Source organism: Hoplias malabaricus, chromosome 5 (assembly GCF_029633855.1).
Source record: "Hoplias malabaricus isolate fHopMal1 chromosome 5, fHopMal1.hap1, whole genome shotgun sequence".
In the NCBI taxonomy this organism is placed as follows: domain Eukaryota; kingdom Metazoa; phylum Chordata; class Actinopteri; order Characiformes; family Erythrinidae; genus Hoplias; species Hoplias malabaricus.
This window is the reverse complement of record NC_089804.1, coordinates 26,451,090-26,470,439: the sequence shown is the minus strand read 5'-3', so window position 1 is coordinate 26,470,439 and position 19,350 is coordinate 26,451,090. Positions and strand designations below refer to the sequence as shown.

The 19,350-nt window shown below is 39.0% G+C and overlaps 2 protein-coding genes across 4 annotated transcripts; one reads left to right on the top strand and one right to left on the bottom strand.

Moving 5' to 3' along the window:
• The first annotated feature begins 751 nt into the window (after positions 1-751).
• Positions 752-11,008, top strand: LOC136696312 (bactericidal permeability-increasing protein-like). The gene is made up of 16 exons (XM_066670582.1): positions 752-872; positions 4,099-4,219; positions 4,976-5,090; positions 6,267-6,398; positions 6,681-6,836; positions 7,516-7,579; positions 7,669-7,729; positions 8,262-8,353; positions 8,447-8,623; positions 8,964-9,023; positions 9,472-9,639; positions 9,723-9,790; positions 10,120-10,162; positions 10,240-10,303; positions 10,388-10,464; positions 10,800-11,008. Exons 2-16 carry the CDS (start codon positions 4,111-4,113, stop codon positions 10,839-10,841), a joined length of 1,428 nt encoding a protein of 475 aa, XP_066526679.1. The 5' UTR covers positions 752-872; positions 4,099-4,110; the 3' UTR covers positions 10,842-11,008.
• Positions 11,009-11,072: 64 nt separating this feature from the next.
• Positions 11,073-19,203, bottom strand: cdk5rap1 (CDK5 regulatory subunit associated protein 1). Of its 3 annotated transcripts, XM_066670581.1 has the most exons (15): positions 18,625-19,203; positions 17,866-17,933; positions 16,594-16,693; positions 16,232-16,335; positions 16,102-16,136; positions 15,896-15,996; positions 14,647-14,851; positions 13,448-13,568; positions 12,947-13,180; positions 12,713-12,810; positions 12,567-12,622; positions 12,356-12,486; positions 11,660-11,809; positions 11,411-11,551; positions 11,073-11,217 (listed from the first exon to the last, which is right to left on the bottom strand). In XM_066670581.1, the coding sequence occupies exons 4-15, from the start codon at positions 16,307-16,309 to the stop codon at positions 11,107-11,109; spliced, it is 1,461 nt and encodes a 486-aa protein (XP_066526678.1). In that variant the 5' UTR covers positions 16,310-16,335; positions 16,594-16,693; positions 17,866-17,933; positions 18,625-19,203; the 3' UTR covers positions 11,073-11,106. The 3 variants fall into 3 exon arrangements, with proteins under 3 accessions (XP_066526678.1, XP_066526675.1, XP_066526676.1); XM_066670578.1 differs by lacking the exons at positions 17,866-17,933; positions 18,625-19,203 and having other exon boundaries at positions 16,594-17,177; XM_066670579.1 differs by lacking the exons at positions 11,073-11,217; positions 17,866-17,933; positions 18,625-19,203 and having other exon boundaries at positions 11,451-11,584; positions 16,594-17,177.
• Between the last annotated feature and the right edge of the window lie 147 nt (positions 19,204-19,350).

The window sequence follows — 19,350 nt, the reverse complement described above, 5'->3', positions numbered from 1 at the left end:
TGTGACTGTGACATGGCTGTGCGCTCTGCAGCAGGGCACTGCACTTTGAATGGGCTTGAATGACAATCGATATAATAACCACCATAGTCATTGGATATATGCTACATAATCAATTGAAGTGTACTTGTTATGCCGGGGCAGCATGTAGATTAGAATTCTATTAAGGGGGCTGCTACACAGTCTTTAATATTCTCCAGTTGTTTAGTGGCAGATGCAATTGGAGCACAAAGACAGTATTTTTACACCAGTTAACGTCTATCTGGAAATACCAGAATTTACATACAAGTATACCGCCATCTGCTGGTGAAGCTATGCTATCACATACTGACTATTAGTACTTGGAAACAGTCTCCTTGCTTATAACAATGTATTCTATTTGACAGATGTTTGTGAAAGCACATTGTTTTTTTTTTTTGTTTTGTTTTTTTTCAACAGCCTTCACTTCTTATTATTTTCTAATGAACACAATTTGTTTCAAAGAGTTGCATTTTTGAACTGTGTTTTGAGCATTCCTTTGTTGATGTTTATGAACATATTCTTCTGCACTCAGATTAGTATTATCAGTGGACAGGACTGAATCCTGAAGATGACATGGAATAGGGCTGGAGGCAGATTAATAAAAAGGTAACTCACACGCTGTTAAACTGGTTTCTGGTTCATTTGTGGTCAAAGAGCATGTGCTATAAGTGAATTAAGGAGCAGTCTCTTCCTGGTGAATTAGAGGCCATGCGTTTCTTTCACTTCCCTCTTTCAGTCTTGCCTTCTTACCAGTCAGAGCTGATACTTTACTGATAAAAACAGAAAAAGAAGAGGAGAGAAAACAGGGAAAGCAAGGAGTGCAGCCACACAGCACTTCACTGCGACAATACAAGGTAAATTTGCATTTAACTCATTACCATGTTCTGAACAGGGTTTGGGAAGGAAAATCTGACAAAACAGAATTGCATTTTCAGACAGTTCTTCACAGTTGCTTATTGTAGGGGTCAGGGGAGAGTGAAGAAAGATGTAAATGCTTAAAAAAGTCTAATAACATGATATTAGTGCAGCCCATAAATGTCTGTATTGTTTATAGATATATATTAATAACGGGATAAAAATAGTGAATAGTTTACTGGCAATTAATATAATGTCCTGTGAAGTTTTACAAAGTATGTTTACATGATTGTTCTTTTCCACTTTTTCTACTGTTTAATCACTGATGCAGTTGTGGGAGACCCCTCTCTTAGTTGGACTTAGCGAGCCAATGCAATTTAAGTTGTGCGGATAGACAGAATCCTTCAAAAGGTCCAGCCCATGCTCCGATTCTAGACTTAATTAAAGCCAGGCTTAATTCAATATAGGCCTGACTGGGCAGCTAAACCATTCCCCTGTCATGTGGCTTCTGCCTGTGCCTCTGACAAACACACAACCCTTTCAGTGCTTCACAGTAAAACCTACTGTGTGCTTGAGTCAATCTCAGCAGGAGGAGAAGGAGGAAGTGTGTTGGTCATATGATAAGAGGTGAATAGAGGAGCCTCTCAAGTAAAAGTACTGTTACTATTATTGACGTTATGACTTAAGTAGAAGTAAAATTGTTGGCAATTTACTTACAGCATTGTAGTTCCATTTCGTCTTTGTCCTTCTATCAGGAGATTTCAAACACCAAATATTTACTGAGATTTCTTTCAGGAGATTGCTATGACACGCACCTTCATATGTTTCTTTAGAAAGCAGTCTTGAGTTAATTTGGTTGTATGATTGGGGACGTTGTCTTGGTGAAATGCTCATCTTCTCTCAGGATTCTGGAATCAAACATTTATCAAACATGTCCTTTTTTTCCTCTGTTACTGAAGTTGCTCAGTAATTTTGGTAGAAAACCAGCCCGGATCACGATACTCTCACCACACTTCCCTTTGGGACTTGTGTTCTTGCAATCATTCATACAACTTTCAATCTTTCTAGATAAAATATATAAAATATTTGGTACCACTTTAGAATAGGACTAGACTTATAAAGGTTTATAAATGGATTACTATCTGTTAGGTTGCAAACACATTAAATGTCATTAATAATCCGTTGTAACACATAGATAGAAAGGGTAACAGTGACCTGTTGTGTGCCAAAAAGTGAACACATATTCATCTACACTGTTAAATCTCAGATCTGGCCAGATACTGACCCACGTTGTCTCTTGCATCAGCCAAAATTAAGCCTTTCAGCTTCAGCACATAGTTGTTAATAAGTTCAATCATTTAATCACCAAGTTTAAACTTAAAATTAGCCACAATAGAATGCCTTATTAGACACTGGTGATAATGTGGTGTACCTTACCATGTGAAGTGACTAAATTCTAAGGTCTTGGCTTATTTTAAAGTACAAGCAAATATTCTCTGTGTACTCCAGCATATCGCAGCATAGGAACCAATGTGTTCTTTTCTCTTCTTGGGATGTTTTGGCTTAACTTTATATAGACTCTCTGCAAACAAAACTCTCTTCCAGTTTTGGGTGATTCCTTTACCTATTGACGTTAAAAGACCTCAGAAATGTGAAAAATATCACGTAAAAGGGATTGAAGAGCCTTTTTGTCAGGCTGGGAAGTTGCAAGTCATTGCAAGAGAAAGTTACTGTCAGTTTGAGATGATCAAATGGGATGAAATAGGTCAAGGCTATAAAAGCATGAAATGTGAAGAGACCATCCTGCAATCCTGAATCAGAGATTACTGCGTAACTGCTTGCAACTTCCAACTTTTATTTTTTTTAAGAATAAAAAAGGGATGTGTTTTTAATATAGTCATTAAAATGATTTGATTTGTTTGGATAATACATTAATTATAATCATACACAAGATAAGATGTAAAATATTCTATGCCAATCCATTAGAGCTTCACATAAGGCCCACCACACTCTCTGCAACCACAACATTTCCATTGAATCCTATACTTCAACAATAAGGTTACTGTGACCGATTTTGATCCGATCAGCAACCAGCTATCCTTAAAAACTACGGTTACTCACTGAGCCCAGTTAATGAGTACACAAACCACCCACTGTATCACTAGCTCTTCTTATTGGTGTTTCACTGAATATAGCCCACAACACCTCCAGAGGGCTCGACAGTAAAGTCTGGTGTCCCAGACCCACTCCCCCCCAAGCCAGCTTTACAGTCCTACCTTACCCTTAACCATCAACAACCATAAATCCACACTGGCCTCCCTGGTGACTAAGGCTGTACCTAGCCCCACTGGCACCGTTAATGCATTTCTGATAACCCCTTCACAGCTGCCCTTAGTTTCTCACCCCTGATGCCGAATTTCACAAGCAAGGATGTGGGCGACTTGGCTACAAATCCCCTAACACCTATCTCTTAACAAACTATCTATTAGCAAAAATATTTATTCACACTTCACTGAATTCAAAATATATGACACTATTAGCAAAATGACCATTTTAGAAGCTTGTAGTACATAGAACGGTTACTACTTCTTCCAGTAATGAAGATATGGTGTGAGATATTACATGCAAAACAGTGTATAAGTACTGAAAGGTTCGTTCATTCATCTATTCATTTCGTGTAACCGCTCAATCCTACTGATTGTTGTGGAGGGTCGGGAGCGGACGCAGAATCAATGAGACAAGGAAACCTACCCTCGACAGTGTCCCCATCCACCACAGGGCACCACACACTCACACGTGTGGGCATATTTTCATAGGGAATCCACAGACTACCATGTGTTTATAGATTGTGGGAGGAAACCCACAAAGACACAGGGAGAACATACAAAACTCTTCACAGAGAGGGACCTGTTGTGGGGATTAAATCGACCACCACAGGGCCCTGGAGCTCTGTGAAAGAGATGCTACCTGTGCTACCTGATGCTGCCACTGTGCTTCTTCTTATGGCCAAAGCTAAAATGTTACTGGAGAATTACAAAGAGTGGACATGGAAACAAACTATCTTCAAAGCATGAGAAATGTCTAAGAAGAGCTGAATAAGCGAGACCCAGTAGGAGCTCTGGAGAAAGTATGTCAGTGTGCTTTCTAAAAAGCCAGAGACTTATAGAGGAACCGATTACATACCTGCTACTGGACATCTGTGATGACCATGTGTTCTCCTCGTAGGTCAGAGTGAACATGGTGACACTGTGGTGGGTGCTGACCCTGCTGACCTTGCTTTCTCCAGAGGCTTCAGGAAGTAATCCTGGAGTTCGGGTGAAAGTGACTCAGAAGGGACTGGATTATGGTGAGTTTATGACAAATCAGCCTGAATACAGTTGCCAGCATCTTACTTCCCTTTCATATACACTGATTGGCCATTCATATACACAGTGGCCCCTCATCTCTACAGCATCTGTCAATGGAAAGGGACCAACCCAATTATTACATGATTACCTGATTACAAATATTTGAGCACTGTGCAGTTATTTCAGGTGACTACTACGACTTTCCACAGCATTCCTAGTCATAATAATTTAGAAACGATTACAATTTATGTGAATGTGTTATTAGGTTCCAGGCCGACCCAATGTGTTTGGAAAGTATACAAACTTTAATGCCATTACATATCGATAGTGTACAGTGTTAAAAGAGCATTGCGGCACTGCAGTGCTTAAATAACTTGTACCAGCCCCCCGCACTACCATGTCAGTATCACTGCTGTGCTGAGAATGATCTACTACCAGAATAATATCCAGTCAGCACTTCTTCTGCAGAGGTCTTTTTTCACTGTTGAATGAAGTATAGGGGCTAACAAATTCTGCAGCTAAAGATTGTCTACAGTCTGTAACTGGAAAAACTGCACCAGAATAGGAGATAATTCTGATAAAACGACAACTCAAACTATAATGCAAAAAAACTGAGAAAACACAGTGGAATTACTTGACCCAGAAATAGAGCAGAAAAAGTGAGACTCTTACACAAGAGAGTGGCTGAGTGCTGATGCTGTAGGCCCTGTTGTGGCTCTACAATGAGTGCGTCTGAGCGTTTGTTTTGATTGCAGGCCGCCAGATCGGGATTACAGCTCTGCAGGAAAAACTCAAAAGCATCAAGATTCCGGATATGAGTGGCTCAGAGTCTGTGGCTCCTATTGGCAAAGTCTCCTACAGCCTGACAGGGTGAGTAGGTTTCTTTTCCTTCTCTCAATTTGGATTTAGTAGTTCTCTGCTGCTTAACATTATCCAGTCATGCATATAATAGTGATTTATTCTCTTGAATGGTGCAAATCTTCAGCTGTTGAGTAATGAGGAGTTTGATAGTGTGTGAATATTGTTCAAATGTTTCATTAACTCTATCCTCCATGTGTAGTAACAAATAGATTTCATTATAATTTGCGACATATCACCTATTCACCCTACAATGATTTAGTTCCACTCATTATCATCAAAGATATTAGGAGTGATTCAGTCTGGATTGCATCTTGGATATAAGGTGCAATACAGAGCAGCAAATGACAACAAAGTTGCATGCGTATACATTAGGGCTGTGCAAAATCGTATCGTTCGCAATTATATTGCAGTAACAAAATCAATATTGTGATAATCATGATTACAATCCTTTGCAAACATTATTACAAACAAGTCATTGTTTATGTTTGCTGTATATATGCACACGCTACATTCTCTATACTTCTTTTGTTGTGTGGTAGATTTATTCATTCATTCATTCATTCATTATCTGTAAGCACTTATCCAGTTCAGGGTCGTGGTGGGTCCAGAGCCTACCTGGAATCATTGGGCGCAAGGTGGGAATACACCCTGGAGGGGGCCCCAGTCCTTCACAGGGCAACACAGACACACACACTCACCTCTACGGTCAATTCTGAGTCGCCAATCCACCTACCAACGTGTGTTTTTGGACTGTGGGAGGAAACCGGAGCACCCGGAGGAAATCCATGCGGACACGGGGAGAACACACCAACTCCTCACAGACAGTCACCCGGAGCGGGAATCGAACCCACAACCTCCAGATTGTAACTGCTTACAAAACATTGATAGATATTTTCGTCGCTTCTTCTAAATGTTTGAAACTGCTACATTTGTATAAAAATAAAACTTAATTTTATTTAATTTAAATTAATATAGCATTTATTTTGTTCCAACAGTGTGTTCTTGACATTAATAAAAGTATTTTGTTATATCGCCAACAATATCATTATCACCAAAATACCTTGAAATATCGTGATATTAATTTAGGGCCATATCGCCCACCCCTAATATGTCACATACATAGAGTTGCATTGATGCTGCAAAGAGCTGACACCTTTCACAGTTGAACTTTCATTTTCTCAACAGGATACAGATTGTGAATTTGGGTTTACCCAAGTCACAGGTGACATTAGTGCCTGATGCTGGGGTCAGTTTGTCCATCGGCGATGCCTTCATTAACCTGCATGGCAACTGGAGAGTAAAATACCTTAAGTTCATGTAAGCAGCATCAGTAAATACATTATATGTCCTGGGGTGTCCAGACATTCTAATTTGTTAAATATATGGTGAGAAAAAATGTTCATATGGTTGAATGCAATCAATCTTGACAGCAGTTTTCCAGCATCTAATATAAACCCTTCCCAGAAGACAAGAAGCTGTAAAATTCCTACTAATACTAACACTAATAGACTGTGGACATACCGTGTAGGTACAACTATTTATTTTCTAATCAAGTCAGGCCAATCTGGTGTATTCCTGTGTATCTTCTCAATTCTGCAGAAAAGATAGTGGCTCCTTCGACTTGGCTGTGAGTGGACTGACAATATCCTCCACCATCGCTGTTAAGAGTGATGAAACCGGCCGGCCAACGGTCATCGGGCTGAACTGTGCAGCCACGGTCGGCAGCGCCAGTATTAAATTTCATGGTGGAGCCAGGTAACCTCACCTACCACTAACATATCAGAGGCTGGATCTAAATTGGCTCCCTAATCCATATATAGGGCATTATCTCTTAAAAAAGTATGGCTTTTGCAATCACGTTGTACATTAGGGAGACATGTTTTGAGACTAAATACTAGAATCTATAACAAAAAGGAGAGTGGAAAATGGAAAATGAGTGTAGAATATACACTATATACATTTTACTGTATGTATGGATGGGATTGTTAGTGACTGCTCGCAAACCAAGCTTCTCTTTGAGAGATAATAATAATAAACTGAACTGAACTGAATAGAAGAGTGGGTTGTTTGTGGCCACAAAGGGTGTGTAACATTAAGATTAGCTGCAAAATCACATCACCTTCCTTTTTACTGTGGAAATGAACGTGAATAGGAAATCTCTTATAAAAACAATGTGTGTTACTTCTCTAAATATGATTTACTTGTTTTTACACAATTAGTTCATGTGCTTGAATAAGAGGAACAGTTATTATTCACTGTACCCACATTTGTTCTCTTAACTTCTGCTCCAAGAATGAGGTCCTAACTAGAATAAAAACCTCAACAGCTGTTGTTCCTCAAGCTCAAAACAATCATAGATGTATGGACTTTGTGCGATTTGCTTTAAGCTGTGCAGAATAACTGTCTCTCAAAATACGGTTTTCTCCCTAAACAGCTGGCTGTACAATCTGTTCAGTCATTATATTGATCAGGCACTGCGCAAAGCCCTACAGAACCAGGTAGGACACCAAACCTGGCAGAAAATAATAACTGAACAACAATACATAACTTGTAATGCATTTAATAAAGGAAATGTATATTGTTTCAGATCTGTCCTCTAGTGGCTGATGCAATAAATGAGATGAATCCCCATCTTAAAACACTAAATGGTATTATACGTTATTAAAAGCATATATTCAAAAGAAAATTACACAGAAGGCTAAACGACTTGCTAAAATTTCTAATTTTCACTATTTATTGTGCCCGCCTTTGCCTTTATTTCTGCTTCCATTCTTTTCAGGAGACTTGCTTTCAGTCTTCCAAATATTTCCAAGCTTCTTGTATTCAATTGTAGTAATTGGTTACATCACAAATTCAGACCCAGATCTCAGCTGTCCAATTGCTATACAGTGCCACATTAAATAATTAGAAATAATAAAATTTGAGATAGTAAACTTCATGAGCTATAGTTTTTTTTTTTCCCTAATTCTCAAAGATTAACGCTTTAAGTACTTTTAACCCATTGCTCCTGTGTAGTTTTTTTTTTTTTTTTTGTGATTCCTTTTTCTTAAAAAAGGATTCACAAAATTGTGGTCTCTGATTTTTGCACAGTTATCTATACACTTCTACGTGAGGAACCTCTTAAACTCTTAACAGAACTGAAGCCCCAGAATTTGATTTTTCCCCTCTACATTCCTTTAGTTTTAGCCAAAGTGGACCAGTATGCTGAAATCGAATATTCCATGGTGGATTCGCCTGTCGTGTCTAGTTCTTCTATTGATCTAGGTTTAAAGGTAAGACTGTTAAACCAATTCTAATTTAGAGAACAGTCTAAACTCACCTTTTTTTCCAGACGTTCTTAACCATTCCCGTTGTTCTCTACACAGGGGGAATTCTACAACATTGGGCAGCATAAAGAGCCCCCGTTCTCCCCTATCCCATTCACCCTGCCTCCGGAAAACAGCAACATGGTTTACATTGGACTCTCTGCCTTCACCCCCAACTCAGCAGGCTTTGTTTACAACAGTGTTGGAGCCCTCAGCTTATACATCACAGATGACATGGTGAGCACAAACCAGTGGAAGTTATCAGCAAAACATGTGATGGGTCTGGTTCTGGATCAGTTCTCAGTTCGTAGAGGAACACTACACTGTAAAAATAAGTCCTATATACCCCATGGATGCTTATACAGTGTTCTTTTTCCAGATTTAGATTAACCTTACGCATAGACACCTCAGATGTAATAGATGTGGTCAGGAATGGGAAATACCAAATTGTGCCTGACATCAGCCCTCTGGGTCTAGAATTCATCAGCTGTGGCCTAGAATAAGAAGTAGGATGGGTGAACAGACAATGACCACTGAAACGGTTACGTGAATAAACTAATAACTTTTCTCCTGACAGATTCCTTCAAGTTCTCCAATTCGTCTGAACACTAGGGCGTTTGGAGCCTTCATTCCACAAGTATGACGTATTACTCCTTCTACTCCTATTTTTTCAGTGAACAATATAGCGTTTGAGAATTATTACTGGACTTGCAATGTTAATATCAAACAGATTAGTGTAATGTGAACAAATAATGCAAGTCAAATTGTAATCACAGCACATTATCATCAGATTTCACGAAGGCATATTGCAATTGTGTTAATGTAAACACAGTACTAGTTATTGTTATATCTCTACACGTTTTCATTTATCAGTACCATGATCAGGGAATACCTAATAGATTTGAATTTCAGTCAGCAAGATAGCTAAAACCCAAGGTCAACCTCAGATCAACAGAACTGGAGATAAAACATAGGCCTCTTTGTTTCTATTGGTAAACCCTCACCTGTTGGCATGAATATATACTATATACTGATTTCAAGTTGGTCTCTGTCTCTCTCTCTCTCTCTCTCTCTCTCTCTCTCAGATCGCTAAGCAGTACCCAGGTCTGATGATGAAGCTCCTGGTGAAGACAGTGAAAGAACCAAGCGTCACCTTCAAGCCCAACAATGCTACTCTGCAGGTTAACAGCACGGTCACAGCTTACGCCATTCAGCCCAACTCCACCCTGTCTCCTCTCTTTATCCTAAATTTGGTGAGTAATGTAAAAGTGACCTTGGGGCAACGTTTGGACTGGAGATAAAAAAATTTCCATGACACATAATTTTCTGCCCACAGGACGCCAGCGTGAGCGCAGAGATCTACGTGACTGGGCTTAAAGTGGCTGGAGCTCTGACTCTTAATGAGTAAGACATTGAATGATCATTCAGGCTTGTTGAGGGCTAGTTTTGGGCCTCTAAAAAGTTAATACACATTTGCAAAAGCATTAAAAACAAAGCTGATTATATCGAATTTTTCTTTGCAACAAATCACCAATAAACATCAGACCATTATTAAGGAATCTTCAAGAATAAACAAAAGGCAAAATGTCTACAACCTTTTGGTGGGCAATGTACAAATAATGAAGCAGTAGTTTTCAAACATGGACCTTTGAGGGGCCCCGAGGACTGGTTTAAAAATCACTGGAACAGCGCAAAGTATACACATATCTTAATACACTAATTTTCTGTTACAGAATTGACATGACCTTAGGAACAAGTTATGTGGGGCCATTTGAGGTAAAGCAACAAGTACTAATCTGCAACTTTCTGATAAAGAAATTAAACAACCATAAATCATTTAATATATTTAACAGGTGACACCTCTTGAAAAAATTTTCATGATGATTTTGAAAGTTGTGGTCATACCCAAGGTTAACGGTGAGTACCTGACTGCACCAAACTCATGATCTATTTTTCTGGATTGCATTTTTTTTGTTAATCTACGGACTCCCTGTTCCACAGCTCACCTCCGGGAAGGTTATCCTCTGCCTGCCATTGGAAATATGAATCTGGTGAACACTCAGCTTCAGACCCTAAAGGTAGGGTTCTGCTGCTGTTTGGGCCATAAGTGAAGCAACAATCTTTGTTAAGGAAGAATTATTTTCTTTTAAAATGTTCCAAGAAATTTCACATCAAGATTCTTTAACACATTCCTGAACTTTAATTAATAAAAAATTATGAAAAGTTTATTTCCATCATTTATTTTATTATTGAATAATAACCAGCATCACTCTTAATTAAAATCTGGAATAAGGAACTGATCAGAGGTATATTATACTATACAATATTATTTAAATGTGTTTGAGTACTGCAATATTACCTTATCATCCACCCCTTTCCAAACCTCTGCTTTGATTATATCTTGTTCTTTCAGGACTACATGTTGATTGGGACAGATGTTCAGTTCACTGGATGAGCATTGCTTGCTGCCCGCAGTATTGAAACTACAAACTCTGTATTCAATTCTCAACTACATTTCCCAAAGTACAACTGTGATTTTCCAATCAAAAAAACTTGCTTAGACAGACCAGACATTTTCTAGAGATTTTTGTAACAAATTTTATTATAATACATGACCTTTGTATGATTTCAAATGATTTTGAATAAATAAACATTCTTTTTCTCCGTTTGATAAGTCTATGTTACACAAAACCACAGCACATTCCTGAAGAACTAACTGGTTAACACACAGCTACCTGTTCATCAGGAATTGTCTCAGATTTTCTGTGGTCACTCAGGGAGGTGTGTCCAATCACTTGGCCTCGCAGGCTCTGGGAATTTGCTGAAGTAATCTGTAAAACAGCATAAGTGTAGTGAGCAATACACAGCAATGCAGTTGCTAATCTGAAGCTAACTGCAGTAGGTTAAAGAAGATTATAGAGAATATTTGAGATGCTGTGTAGGTTTTTAGTATTTTAGCAATCAAGTTTAATTAACTGATGGTAACAAGAATTATCCCAATCCTAGACAGAGACAAGCACCCACCTTCACCAGTACATAGTCTCCAGCTTTAACAGGGACAGTTCTGGAGTCTGTGGTCTCAGAGGGCAAATCCTTTCTAGGAAATATCACCTTCAAGTTCCCATCGTTCCGTCCACAGAGGTCCTGACAGGACCGTTTACTTTCCTGCACCACCCAGAAACATTTAAGTAGTTGTTACTGAAATAAAGAATTCATTATTTACTTTTGCTTATCACCAGCTTACTCTTCTCGTATTTCAACTGTAATACTCACCCCCTCCACTAGGACGAGCTGTGTGCTGCCAATCAATGTGGAGTTGACCTTATTCGCCTCCTCTCTAAACACAGAGATGAGCTCCTCCAGACGCCTCTGCTTTACCTCCGCAGGGATGTCATCCTGGAGACGGTGATAAGCATGTGTTTTCTGTTGAAAAACCAAACGCAGTATTAGAATCCCTCAGTGATGCAGTTCCAGTGTAGGGAACAGTGATTAGAGAATGAATCTTAACAGTGTAATATAGAAATTATTTATTCGTCTTAATTACAGTACACTCCACACGTTTCTCTGTTTACATTTAGACTGTAAATAGGGAACATTTCTCCTCCCTACATCAGTTTTTGAGACAGTTGTGCTGATTTTCTAGTGTAGGTAGCAGTGACAGGAGCCTGTTAACTGTAAATATGTTATACATAATTATCCTAACTTTACAGTGCAGAAAAAGATGATTCCTATTGGAATGCTGTAAAAAGTTCCCTTGATTGTCATTACAAACTTCAACAGTGGTCTCCATATTGTCACATGTGAGCATGTTGATTATGGAATCGTTTCTGTGCTCTATAGTAGTTTTCTATATAAACTGAAAAGCTGGTTTGCTTCTCAGAAGTGTCCATAGCTGTGTGTGTGATGGACAGGTGCACCATCCAGAGCGTGTTCCTGTCTCGTGCCCAGTGATTCTAGGTTGGAACTCACCTTCCTCATGCTATAGGCAAACAGGAAGCCTATGTTGTAGCCCACCTCCCTAAGCAGAGACAGGGTTTGCTGGTGGTCCTCCTCTGTCTCTCCACAGAATCCTGTGATGAAGTCACTGCTCAGACTGACCCCTGAAAATCATTTTACATTATAAAATCTGTAAAAACACTGTCGATCGTTTGATTACTTCAAATAGATAGTATTATGATACCTGGTATTATCTTTCGAATGTTATCCACTAACTCGAGATACGCTTCTCTGGTGTACCTAAAAATAACAGAGTACGGTGGATTAAAGTAAATGTATGATATAAAACTTGACAATATTTGCTGATGTTATCGGGGATTTGCGTCTCACCCACGTCTCATCGTCTGTAAAATCCGACTGCTGCCGCTTTGGGCTGGCAGGTGGATTTGCTTACAAATGTTCTTTCTCTCCTGGATTAACTGTAGCACCTTAAGGACATACACATACACAACACATTTTGAATCCCAGCAGTAGAATTTAACCAAGGAGTCTAATAGTCCAAACTACTTTATATGTAGACCGTCATATAATATACAGAAATAACTTAAATTAAATGACGCATACTTCATCTGGAAAGTCTTTGGGATGCGGGGAAGTGAAGCGTATCCTCATGGTAGGATCCACAAGGGAGACGCGATCCAAAAGTTCAGTGAATCGCAGGCCGCCCTGCTTGGCACGGTACACAGTGCTGAAGCCCCGACTGAGACGTGAACCGAGCTCAGAGCAGCTGAACTGTGCCTCTGACACATCCCTGTAGCTGTTCACATTCTGCCCCAGCAGCGTCACCTCCTTCACACCCTGCACACAATCATTTCCCAGGATTAGCATCAGTTCTGGCATCATAGCTTCCTGCTTACAATAATGACAGCACATCAAAGAGAGATCATCGATACACATCAGTCTGCGGGACATTGAGAGGTTGCAACATGTAACATATAACAACAAATCTTTTTGCTACAAAGTCCTTACACATGTTATAAGCAGCTTCAGATGAAGTAAATCATTTAGGAGCCTTTTAAACACAACGTGTAGCCTAATCAATACATAGGTGTCAAACTTAGAAACCTGGTCAGACAGCATGCTGACTTCTTCCAGGATGGAGGACACAGGTCTGCTTCTCTCTCTCCCTCGAGTGAATGGGACGACACAGAAGCTGCACATGTTGTCGCAGCCTCGCATAATAGACCTGCAGTCAAAGACACACAAAATATAGTCAAATCAGAATACAAAATATAAACAAAACATGCCACTAACTGGTCTGAAATTGCGTTAAGCAAAGTAAACTCCACAGAGGTGTACAGCATTTACAGCTGTACATTTTAAAACAGGCTGACCATTAGGTATTGTTTGAAGTGGAACATCTAACAGCATAAGAAATATTGAAGACACTGGGACAGGCCTTTGAAGATTTTGATTACTTTCATCCTCGATACAAGAAAGATCTTTGTAATACCTTAGTAACCAGACAGAATAGACTGGGTGAGTTCTTGGAAAGTTTTGGATCAGTGTGTCATACTCCAGCAGCAGTGTTTATGTTGTAAACCATGTGATTCACCTAAACACAGAATAAACTATAAAGTTTTAAAGTAAAACTGTATTTGTGTCATTTTAAACACTGGGAACAAACACAGAACTATTTTGCAAATACAAATATTGCCACCTATTGCAAATGCTGCATTTGACATTGTATATGATGTTTGCAGGTTCTGAAATCTAACTTATGTGCTTTGATATAGTTTGAATATTGCAGCCTTAATAGTAACACTGCCCAGAAAAAAAACAACAAAAGCAACAACAGCGGCCCACACCTAGGTTTCAGTCGTGGTAAGCTGCATTTCTCTGGCCTTACTTCAGAGAATAGTTTTCCAATCTATATGATCCTAACAATACAGTCCATAAAAGCAGCATACACTGCAGTTACATCAAGGATGGTACCAACATGGTCCTGTCTTGTTCTTTAGTTACCCACAGTTCTCTGTGAACCAAGGACACAAAAAAATAAAATGGGTAACTACGTTCTGTATCTTTCTCATGGATCTGAATTGATTAAGCACTTCCTGTGAAACAGCTTCTAAAAGAAATGAAAGTTTTGCGAGTTGGAAACTCCTCAGATTACCTCACTACACCCCCTTGTTAGACTGTGTCACTATAATGACCTGTCAGCTTCTAAAAAAAGAAGTCTACAGAAGACAGTTCAGCTGGGAACACTTCCTACCTCGGCTGCAGCGTAGGCTTTGAGATGCAGCTAGAAATGAGGCACTCACACAAACGCACTGTGTCCTGAAGTGTGGATTGGCATGACATCAGCGTAGGTCTCCTCCAGGGAAAGCAGGACATTGCTGGCCCTCTGTCCTCCATGTGCGAGAGTCAGCAGCCTGGGTAAATCCCTGTATGCGTCCGGCCCTGCAATAACATCCACCAGCTTCTCTTTCTCCAACAACTCTGCTTTCAGCCTCTCTGCCATGCAGCCTAGATTCAAGATGGGTAAATTAATCTGTTATAGTTTCCAAATTAATTATATTCATTTTCTGAGCTTTTCTGACAATTGCTGTCCTGGTAATTTCAGCATTTCTATACAACAAGATAAATATACGCTTCATCTAAATAGAGATTAAGTATATGATTTTTTACAGAGCCTGTAAACTATCAAAGGTGTAATCAGTTATTTTTACCACTAAAAAATAACAAGCATGTACTACCTAAATGAATCAGATTATGCTCCATAGACTTGGCCCACCACAAGGTGTCAGCCATGCTTAAAAAGTTCAGTACAAAAGAAAAAGCATTGAATAAAATGACTGGTTGCTTACACTGATATAAATAGGGCTATAGGAAATCACTAACATTTATCCATCCATCCATCCATTATCTGTAACCGCTTATCCAATTTAGGGTCGCGGGGGGTCCAGAGCCTACCTGGAATCATTGGGCGCAAGGCGGGAATACACCCTGGAGGGGACGCCAGTCCTTCACAGGGCAACACAGACACACACACATTCACTCACACACTCATACCTACGGACACTTTCGAGTCGCCAATCCACCTGCAACGTGTGTTTTTGGACTGTGGGAGGAAACCGGAGCACCCGGAGGAAACCCACGCGGACACGGGGAGAACACACCAACTCCTCACAGACAGTCACCCGGAGCGGGAATCGAACCCACAACCTCCAGGCCCCTGGAGCTGTGCGACTGCGACACTACCTGCTTCACTAACATTTATATATCATTTATTTATTTATGTTATATATGACTATGTTTAATTGATTTAATATTTTTGTAGACCTATTCAGTGTTTGTTTTTAATTTTTTTCCCTAGAAAATCTCAGTAGCTTGTCTCTTTTTTATTATTTTTATTACTGTTCTGTATTAATAACTATAACATTTATTATTATTACTGTTTTAACAACACTGTCCCACTCTTTCCTATATTAGAACACAAATATTCTTATAAACATGTTACAATAAAATACAGCCCTGGAAGAGGCTGAGGAACATCAGAAAAATAATTACCTAAAACTCCAATTTTTAACTGAGTTTTGTCCTTGAGACGCTTTGTTTTAAGTGCTGTGAGCTGTTTGAGTCTGTTCCATATGGTTTGTTCTGCCTTTTCCCTGAAACAAGAGAAATTATTACTGAATGCTAAGAAACATTCCAGACAAAATAGATGCAAACGTGTTGCTTCTAAAACAAGAAGGAATACGAGAACTACTGCCAACCTTACAGAGCAAGTGACGAGAAGCACCACATCTGCCTGTGGGAGAAGGTGGAGAAACATGAGAATCATTCAAAGCATTCAAATGAAGGCAGTTCTTTGACAAAAATAAATAAAAAAGTCCAAAAGCTAACCTCAGAAAGTTCAGACGTTCTCAGATAACCTCCCTTTTGCAGAATGGACCATGCAATTTCAGTGTCATTTACGTTCATCTGACAGCCATACGTTTCAAAATACACTACAAGAGATGAGAACATGAACATGGAAACACAACGTTGAAATGAAATGAAACTTGTCAATATTTATATGATGTTTTCAAACTATAGGAAACAATTCAGGGGGAAATTCTCTAAAAAAAAAAATTGTCAATTATAAAACATATTAATGTTTTTTGGCTGTTTGTAATAATCTGGAGTTTTTCCTTATTGTTAAAATACTTCTTTTAATACAAAAAGCACAATACAATTTGAAAAGTTTATATTAGACAGTTACAAACCTTTCTGTGAATTTGTAGGAGATATTTGTGGAAGATAAGGCTCTTCATATTCAGTCTGGGAATCCTGAGACTTGGAGGTTGATGAAACCTTAATAAAATCCTGAAACGATGGACCAGAGGAAAGTTTCGTTTTAAATCTCTTCACACTTGTTTCTGAATTCTCAACGTTCTCAGCAGAGACTGAGCAATAACATCTGTGTCTGTGTCTGTGAACACGTCGAGGCAAACGTGCTTGCACAGAAAGCACAAAGAGCCTGAGACTGCTGCAGAGCTTCATCTCTAAATAAAAAAACTATCACTATCTACCTCATGAAGAGGACATGGAGCACAGAGAGGAGCTCTGATACAATGTGGACTACATTAGCAACAAGATATAGAATTCGTGTTCTCCTAATAATGAACGAACAGCTCGAAACAACACATTGTTTCACGCATAAAATAAAGATTTCCGTTATTTAACATATGGGTTAATAACACGGTAACGTTTAAATATTAAAACATTTTTATTCAGGGGTAACCTCACACTGTGACACTGAAGCTAGCGAGTTTGCTAAAGCTTGTAGTTTTCAAAATAAAAGCTTAATAAAATATGACAGACATAAAGGGGATTAGTGTTTTACGGAAATAGTTTAAAACCAATCCCCTCAAAAACAGAACATTATGGGCATCAATACTTTCACTAATTGCACACGAAAGCCGTATAATTAGTGACTCTTATTTTTCTTATGTCCACGAGTTAACGGGCTTCATATGTAACCCCTTCACTGCCATTTTATAAAGGGCATATTTAAAACGAAGCAAAAAAGAGACGTAAACAAATCAGTACAAGTACATAAAGACATTTTTATGAACACTGTAAGTGTTTTAATAGTACTACAAAATGCAATGAAAGGCTGAAAACGTCAAATCAATACTGAAGATGTTAAATACTGCAAGACATATGTTTGTAGTATACTACTTCACAGAAGTGATATTCATTTTTATATATATATATATATATTTTTTTTTTTTTTTTTTTTTACTGTACATTATTCACTAGCAGCAACCAAAACTGCTGTTTTTCAATTATTTTCCTTTGATGTTGCTCTAACTTGTGCTTTACCTGAAATTATGTATTGGACATTTTGCCAATAAGATTGTCTCACAGTGTTGTGCGTGTATGTTATGATATCTAAGAATTGCATTTTTTTTTCTACCACAGACGTTACTATTATTTGTTATTTTTTTCTGGAGAAGGCTGGAGGATGACACCAAACCTCAGTAAAGACTAACCTACTGCTGGACTGTTCTCTGTTCTGTTCTTTCACATTTCACACCACCGGACAGACCTCCCACCAGTCCTAACAGAAATTAATCAGGTGAGTTGATTACAATTAATTGATCTTAACTTGGGCATTTCACTGTCTGAGAAGCCTACTTTTTAGCATTAAGTATATGTCATATTATATTAACAACATAGGCAACACTTTGATTTTATTACTGAAAATAAATGAACACACCTCCAGAGGGGAATTCATTAAAATATGAAATTCTTCTGCCAATATCAATGTGTATTTATTTGCAGAATATAAAATATTGGGAAAACACTTATTATGTTTTAATTCCCACCAGTAACATTCATTCATTCATGCATTATCTGTAAGCGCATCCAGTTCAGGGTCGTGGTGGGTCCAGAACCTACCTGGAATCATTGGGCGCAAGGCGGTAACACACCCTGGAGGGGGCGCCAGTCCTTCACAGGGCAACACACACACTCAGATATTCACACCTACGGACACTTTTGAGTCACCAATCCACCTACCAACGTGTGTTTTTAGACTGTGGGAGGAAACCCACACGGACACAGGGAGAACACACCACACTCCTCACAGACAGTCACCCGGAGGAAACCCACGCAGACACAGGGAGAACACACCACACTCCTCACAGACAGTCACACGGAGGAAACCCACGCAGACACAGGGAGAACACACCACACTCCTCACAGACAGTCACCCGGAGGAAACCCATGCGGACACAGGGAGAACACACCAGACTCCTCACAGACAGTCACCCGGAGGAAACCCACACAGACACGGAAAGAACACACCAAACTCCTCACAGACAGTCACCCGGAGCGGGAATTGAACCCACAACCTCCAGGTCCTGTAAAAAAAATTGACCAAGGTTGCACAAACATTTGAATATAAACGTATTCTAGGTTGGTGCTGACATTGGTGCTGGTGCTATCATTGGAAAACATCATATTTTCCAATGATATTGAATACCTGGGAATTTTTTTTAATATATTTTTCCTGTAAAATCAAATATCAAATTTTCTTAAGATCCCGAAGGGACACAATCATTTAGAGATCTGTAAGTCTGTATTGGAAAACAGCCTCAGGTGTCATTGTCAGAGGATTTGGTCAGCGTTTTGTGAAATGTAATTTTGAGTGTGTTTCCCTGTTGGTCAGTGTGTCCAGGTCTAGTCAGGATGATGGAGAGAGCTGTAGTGCTGGCACTCTGCTGCTGCCTGTTGATGCCTGACCCATGTACTCCAGTCTATCCAAAGCAAATGTTTTCTGTCATGCAAGAGATTCAGAACAATTGATAATTATTTATTAAAAACCGGAACAGTTCTTGAATGCATGTATTTAGTGATTTTATCTAGCTATCTATCTACAAAATTGTCAATAAAAAATATGCATTTTATTATCTGGTTATAGCATCAGCTATTTCTTTTAATCATTCAATTATTACATTTCATTTCTCATTCTT